General features: G+C 36.8%; 1 protein-coding gene across 3 annotated transcripts in view; it reads right to left on the bottom strand.

The window, feature by feature from the left end:
• LOC106876558 (uncharacterized) overlaps positions 1–8,407 on the bottom strand; it is a 262,972-nt gene that overhangs the window by 54,398 nt on the left and 200,167 nt on the right. For all 3 annotated transcript variants that reach the window (XM_014925155.2, XM_014925156.2, XM_052965557.1), the window contains exon 4: positions 3,340–3,406. In XM_014925155.2, coding sequence (XP_014780641.1) covers positions 3,340–3,406 — 67 coding nt within the window. The remainder of the gene's footprint in view (positions 1–3,339; positions 3,407–8,407) is intronic.

Here is an 8,407-nt window from a genome sequence, read left to right as displayed (position 1 = left end):
CTCTGTAACTTTCATCACCTGATCCAATAATTTGATACCCCTGTAGTTATTTCTATCTAAAGCATCACCTTTACCCTTGTAGCAGTTGCCTATGGTGCTGCTACACCAGTCATTGGGTATGATTCCGCCATGAACTACCTGATTTACGATGTGGGTGACAAGACCATAACCTACACCGTCCGATATTTCAAGCATCTCAGTGGTGATTCCTGATGGGCCAGGTGCTTTCCCTGTCTTCATATCCTTAATTACTTTATCTATCAGGGTACTGTCAATTCAGGTAGCTGGTCCCTCAATTGGGTCAACCTATGGCACACTCTCCTCCTCCCATTCATTCTCCACATTCAGCAATCTTTCATAATGGCATCTCCAAGCCTCTTTCTTTGCAGAATCATTAAACGCAAGGGCACCATCATCCATGCGGACACATTTCTCTCCTGCGACATCATGGTTTTCTCTCACACACTGTCTTGCAATCTGAAATACTTCTGTTCTTTGATCTTCACGTCACTGAACATTAGCAAACTTCTTTTCTGCTACTTCTTTGGCTATATATACCTGTCTCCTAGCTTCCCTTTTGGTTATCTGATACATTCTCCTGCTACCACCACTCTTTCAGGCCTTCCAGTCTTGTTTCTTTCCTATAATGGCCTTATCTACAGTATTATTCCACCACCATGTTACCCTAGGTCTGGAAGGGACTTTGCACCAGCCACAGATTTGGTCTGTGGCACTCAGCAAGCTGTCTCGCAGGAATTCCCAGGTGCTTTCTATGTCACAGGACTGTAGCTCCTCTTCCTTATCATCAAATGTCTCGGTAAGGATATCCTTAAATCTCTGACCATGTCAAGGATTATTAAGCTTCCAAGCCCTTCTTTCCCAGATTGGTCTGCTTTTTAGCATCTTTCTGGCCTCGAGTCTAAAGTCACTAATAACTAGTCTATGCTGGTGGGGGAGGATACATTCTTCACCAGAGAGGGTCTTTGTTTTTAAGAGCAACCATGCATCCTGCTGTCTGGTGAGAGTGAAATCAATCTGGCTAGCAGAGTCACCTGATTGATAGGTTATCAGGTAGCTAGCTGGCTTCCTGAAGTTGGTGTTGCAGATCAATAGGTTATTTGCATCGCAGAACTCCAGGAGCCTAGTTCCTTCTTCATTTCTGGTACCAACTCCATGGCTCCCATGTACCCCATGCAAGATATCAGGTTGCTGTCCAATATGCCCATTAAAATCTCCAGCCACAAAGATGAGATCATTGTCACTTGTCTTTGGAGGGTGCCTGCAGAAGAATATCACAAAAGTGATCCTGCTGGTTATTTGGTAGTCCTGCTTGTGGGGTGTAGGCAGAGATAATTGTAGCTATACCATTCTGCAAGATTAGCCTGAGTTTAAGTACTCTATCACATACCCTCATTACCTCTATAACCTTATTCACCCATTTCTCTGCAAGAAGTATGCCCACACCCCACTATTCCATCACTATTACCTTCCCAGAAGAGTTTACACCTATGTGCTTTGCCTTTGAGGACTCTGGCTGAAGCTCTTCTTCACCTTACCACTTGTACACAACATACATCAACACGTCTCTGTTCAAGCATCTCTATAACCTCGTTAGTCCTACCTTTCAATCATCAATGTGCCTATATTTACAGTGCCAACTCTGAAAACTGGGAAAGAGATATGGGAGGTAACATAGGAAGGAGAGATGCTATTCAGTACCTGAATAGCATAGTTCCCATGATCATTTGGTAACATACGTCATAATAGTTGTTCTTCTTGCTTTTAACCTACAGTCATTCAAACATGTTAGAATTGTTGTCTCTACTGGGGGTGGAGAGTAGGAAACATTGCATATGAAAGTGTTTGGGGTGTTGAAAATATAAGTGTTATGAGAATTGTGAGTGTAAGTATTACTGATGCTGCAGATATAAAAGTGAAAAAAAGAAAGGAGAGAGGGGGAGGGTAAGTGGGCTGCTATCTGGTTTAGTTAATTCAGATATGGGGGGAGAGAAAGGAAAGGGCAGCGAGATAACCAATACAAGAGGAAAGAGGGGAAGGGCAACTGGATGTCTGGTAAGAGAAACGAGATTTCCAGTATTGGTGGTGGGGGTGGGAAAGGGTGGGCACAACCACGGACATAAGGGTGTCATTTTAAGGAGCAGAGTAGACAAGTAAGAATTATTTTAGAGAAAAGTACGTAATATCTATATACATGGAAACAAGGTTAGTCATTTTAGGGGCAGAACAAACAAGAAAGAATTATTTTAGAGAATAGATGTGTTCGGATTAATGAGGCAAATAAAAGTTTGTAGATAAAAAGTAAGTTCTAGAAGAAGAATGGGATACGTTGGGATTATGGGTGAAATTGATGAAGAGGTCACTAAAGGTCAAGAAAAAGTAAAAAGTTACATTATTAAAATTTGCTAACTTTTGATTTTAGTTTCATTTTGCTTCTTAATATTTTAAAGGAGATTTTCCTCTGAAGACTGTGGTGATTAAAAGACTAAAGAATTCTTTTTAAATAAAAAATTCTGATAGAAACTTGTGGGTTTTGTAAATCACCTTATAATGCGCAACTCTTTGGATTAGTGGAAATGGTGGAGATAATAAGGTCACATGATGTTTTATTGTACAAACTTCTCAGGCATCACACCAACATTAATATCCTATATCACAATGACAGAATGCTTTTCATAACTTCTAGTAAGTTGTAAGAATTTCAAGAGGACTAAGTAAACTATTAGGTAACAATTTCTAAGAATCCTCAGTCTGATAGAGAACCAAGGATATTGACCCAGTAACATTAGGGGACTGTATTACTGACCACATAATCATGAGTTTAAACCCTATAACTACAGACATTATGTGTACCTCTATTAAGGGAAATAACAGTATTCAGTGCAGTTTGCTTAACTGTCATACAATGGGTTTCACTTCAACTGCCTCAATGAGGAGTTAGCATTAGGAAGAGTAACAAAATGTAAAAACAGCTCCTCCAATAAAAGAACCGCTATGTGGTTGATCAATTTGCCAGACACAGCAGTCAAATATACCTCAAACCTTCTACCATGTTAAAAAGGATAGATTAAAGAATGTAGCCCGAAGTTCATTAATCACTGCTGGAATGACTTTGATAATAGGTCTGCTTGGCCATGGGTGATCTGAGGCTAAACAACATTTGCCCCGCCAAAGAATATGTCTCTGATGCAAACATCACAAATAAAATGGATGTAAAAGAGCAGAAAAGTCAACAAGAAAGTAAAAAATAAAAAGTAAAACAAAATAAGTAAATAAAAATGATTTGAGAGAAATTTCCGGCACAAATAAAAGTTGACTTACTTGTACCAACAAACTGCAGCTACAATGATGCCCACAAATCCAGCCACACTGCACGCGGCTATAATCGCTGGAAATGAGAGAAAAAAGAAGAGACATTCAGAAAATACAATATCAATGGTCAACCAAAAATATTATACGTACATACTGACATATATATGTGTATATATATATATATATATATATATATATATATAGATAGATAGATAGATAGATAGATAGATAGAAGAAATATTTTTTGTCTTTTTTTGTGGAGACAAAAGGGTTGCAAAAAAAGGGCTCAAATGTAATTGAGACAGAGATAAAAAAACATTGATCAGAGAACAAACATCAAATTCGAGTCAACGGCTTTATATATAACACCACGCCTCCAAACATTTGATCAGATATAAATATTACCAAGGCCCTTAAACATACAAAGTATACATATATAAAAAACACAGAAGGTAAAAAATACATATGCAAACAAAAACACAGATACATAGAATGGCCCATTAAGAAGGCACACACAATCGCCCAAAAATTCCAATCTTATTGTGAGATTCCTATTCATCCTGATGAAGGGGTCATTGCCGAGATGCTCTTTAACTCATAATCGAACCACAGCAATGAAGTCCTGAAATGGCTATAGATGTGCTTGACTTGATTTTGTGGAACTCTTTTTGCTCCTGGACTCCAACCTACCATGGTTTTTATAAAATGAACGTTTTTGACATACTTTTTTTGTTTGAGGGGAGTAAGAAAATTTTTTTAGTCGATTGATATTTTATTTTATTTAAATTGTTAGTCGCATGACATGCTTTGGAATTTTTGGTCGATTGTGTATACCTTTTTGATGGGCTGTTCTATGTATCTGTGTTTTTGTTCGCATATGTATTTTTTACCTTCTGTGCTTTTATGTATGTATACTTTATATGTTTAAGGACCATGGTAATATTTATATATGATCAAATATTTGGAAGCGTGATGTTATATATAAAGCCATTGACTCAAATTTGATGTTTGTACTCTGATCAATGTTTTTTATATATAGATATATATATATATATATGACATATATATATGAATTTATTGGGTAAGTTATTGTTAAAGTCATGTAAAAGCACCTGACTAGAGGCTTGTATGACAAAGTAAAGTTAGACTAGAAGTATGAAGAAGGGGTTCTGTATAGCAATGTTCAGAAATAAGTTAGTAAAAAAAATCTGAACTACAGGTCTATGTTGTGATGTAAAGAAGTAAGTTGAACTATGCTAATGTAAATTTGAATCAGATGTCAACATGGCAATGTACTGCACTATTTCTGGACTAAAGTCTGTATAATGATTATGTACAATCATTTTGAACTAGAGGTCAGTATAACCTTAATGAGCTGAGTCACAGTATCTGTACAACAATATATAATAATAAGTTGGACTAGAGGTCTGGATTGATTGATGATAAGAACTTACCTCAGACAGAAGATCTGGCCCAAATGCTAGCAACAAAGCAAAATCTGCTAAAGGCATCCATAGACCAGGTGGCCATGTTAACTTGGGCAATAAATTAAGTCTGCCATCTATTTAGTAGCAAGCTTCATAGATTCAACCACTAAAGACTTTCATCTTTAAATGATGTATCCAGTGCAAGTCAACTGAGCATAACCAATCCCTCTTCAAAGACTTGCTCATAGAAAACATAAAAAAATATAAATTTTTCTAAAAACTCAAAAAGTTTTAAAAGCACGATATTTAGCTGTGGTTTCATGGAGTTAAATGGATGAGAGTTAAGATTTCCCCATGATTAATATATACATCTGTTGCAGGTAACATTTCCAAATGATCCAGTATGAATTTTTCTTACATTTGGATAACAAAAAATAAAGAGATGTGCCCGGAAACAACGTAAAAATAACAGCAATATCACAAAATTCTCAGCCTACAAGCAAGTCTTCTGATACTTTATTAGTTCAATCATCATGTCTCTACATCTATACTCATCCAAAGATTTGAACCCAGTCCTACAATCGAACAAACATCTGTCAATTATCCAGTACTCTCCCTTCTTACTGTACTTGTCACCAAGAGACACTGGGCAATGGCAATTATGAGATATAAACCATCAATCCATTATTTACAGGCTAAAATCCTACTGATTCTATCAGTGTAGCAAGAATATTTCAGTGATGGAGATGTAAAGAATATTTTCACTACATATTTTCTCTTAACCCACAAAAAAACATATGACATAAAAGAAGAGAATTTCAAAGAAATATTTCTATGAAATTGCCAATGTTAAAATGTTATTCAGCAGATTTCTAAAGATTGACAAAGAAATGTTGAATGTATGTTTTAACTAGTTAAAGTTAACATTTTCAATACAAAGTTCACAGACACAGCAGTATATTGGTTACTATGATGGTTAACTGGATGATATTGATAGCAATAATAGTATATGGCAGTGGTGTTGGTGGTAGAGTATAATGGTGAGGGTATAATGGCTAATAGGATACTGTAGATAATAATAGTAGAAGCAGAATGTGCTGGTGGTCATATAGTGGATAACAGGATGGTGTTAGTAGAGTTCATTTTAGTGGCTGAATGATGGTTAAAAAGATGGTGAGATGCTGAAAGTTAGTGTTAGAATGTAGTGACGGTATGATATCTAACATGATAGTTGATGGTAGCAATATGATGATGTTGATAGTAATGATGATAGTGAAGGAAAAGGCTGTGGTGGTAGTTGGTGATGGTGGCAGAAGTGTTGGAGAATGGTGATAGAAGTTTATGCCAGAGGTGGCAGTGGTGACAATAGTGGTGGTAGTTGTGATGGTAGCTTTGGTGGTTATGATTTTAGGCTCAGTAGTTAGAGTGTTAGGCTTGCAATCATGAGGTAGTGAGTTTGATTCCCAGAACAGGTTGTGTGTTGTGTTCTTGAGCAAGACACTTTATTTCACGTTGATCCAGTTCATTCAGCTGTAGAAATGAGTTGTGATGTTACTGGTGCCAAGCTGTATCAGCCTTTGCCTTTCCCTTAGATAACATCCGTGCCATGGAGCAGGAAGTTTGGTATGCATGGGTGATTGCTGGTCTTTCATAAACAACCTTGTCCAGACTTGTGCCTTGGAGGGGAACTTTCTAGGAGCAATCCCATGGTCATTTATGATCAAAAGAGGTTTTTACCCTTTAAATTGTGATAATCGCAGGACTTAGAGGCAGTTGTGGCAGTAGTAAGGTAATATCAATGTATTACTACTGCCATTTACATTAATATTAAATCAATATTAATGTAAATGGGAACAGTATTGTTAATGATGATTTGTGGCTAACAGTGATGGTAATTTACTATACGGTGGTGATGGTATAAGTGATGGTGGTGGTGATGGTATAAAAGCTTTTGGTGATCATACATATGGTGGTGATGATGGCATAAGTGGTGGTGATGACAGTATAGGTGGAACTGGTGATGGTATAGGTGGTGGTGACAGTTTGATGGTAGTGGATGTGATGCTGATGGGGATAGTGAGGAATGTAAAAAGTTATGTTGTCAAACTCCATATTAACCCTGATTGAGCATACCTCTATAGCGAATACCATTCCAAATATAATCCAGGGCTATCTAGGTCCACTTTCCTGAATGTCTCTTTGCTTCCTTCAAAACAACAGTGTGTTCTTTGAGGAAGGTTTGGCTACTATTTCTAGCAGATCAGATGACCATATAAAAGCTCCCCCTCATGACTTTTGGTGCATTGGTATTATGATGATGTTAGTCATATAAAGGTAGGAGGGAGGGGGGGCATTCATGGTAGAGTGATGATTACAGTCTTTTGCTGATGTTATGGATGATTATGATTATGATGATGAGTAACGCTAGGATCAATAAAATAAATACTACTAACCTAATGAGAATTAGTTCAACCAGCTTTACCCCTGCCAATGTGTGACTCAGTGTCCATGTAACAACTAACCTACTGGGGTCAACGTAAATTTACCCTTTCCACAAAATGTGTGAACCCATCCCTCTGTTAGAAATAATAATAACTTTTATCATAGGCACATGACCTGAAATTCAAAGAAAGAGGGTAGTTGATTGTACTGATCTCAGTACTTGGTCAATTTTGACTTTCATCCTTTTGGGAGTTGATAAAATAAACTATCAATCAAGTAGCAATCTATGTATCATACTTAAAGTATATACATCATTACCAGGCAAAACACTGTGGCATTCACCCAAGATAAATTTTCTTATAGACATACTGTATCAAAAGCACAATATATACTGGAAGGCAACGAAAAATTGTCTTGGCAGTGGCTAACAAGAATGTCAGATGCATTACGGCTTCCTTGGGCCTTGTCAGGAATGTATACTCACTGCCACAAGCTAAAACAAAGTTTGTCACAACCAAAACAGTGACAATACATTGAAGAATGACATTCACTGAACAATACATTCCCTGATATTGCAAACAGCTGTCGGGCAGAATAAAAGTCTGGTGTATGCAATGGAAGCGGCATTATATTAATCTAGATATTTATATATCATACTTAATGTTGACAGGCAAAATACTGCAGTCTTAATCCAAGATAAAATTCTTTATAGACATGCTATGTTAAAAACACAGTATACATTGGAGCATTTAACCTGCCAATGGTGTATATATATATATATATATATATATATATAGGGCAGAGAATCATCAATTAGTAATAAAATTAATAGTTAACAATTTTGCCGAGTAGCTCGGTATGAAAAACCTTTATCGGTAAAACCATTTATAATCATAAATATACAGGTATTAGCAGGAGTTGCTTCTCCAACATACTGAGAATTCAGAAATAGCAGTCAGAGAACTACTGATTCCAAACTACAAATTTTTTCTCTAACGGATGGCGATATTTATGGCACACACAGAACAAAAAACAGAAGAGAAGAGCAAAAACAAACCTGCCTTTAGTTAATTGGGTACGACGTTTCACGGTTAAGGGTATGAAGTTACCCTATTCCGATCTTCAGCCTCAATATTCGAATAAATTTGAAAGTCTCTAATAACTCGTGTGAATTTTGACCATGCGACATCAAGACCACGTGAGGCAGG

Source organism: Octopus bimaculoides, chromosome 2 (assembly GCF_001194135.2).
Source record: "Octopus bimaculoides isolate UCB-OBI-ISO-001 chromosome 2, ASM119413v2, whole genome shotgun sequence".
NCBI lineage: Eukaryota > Metazoa > Mollusca > Cephalopoda > Octopoda > Octopodidae > Octopus > Octopus bimaculoides.
This window is presented reverse-complemented; position numbering and strand designations above follow the sequence as displayed.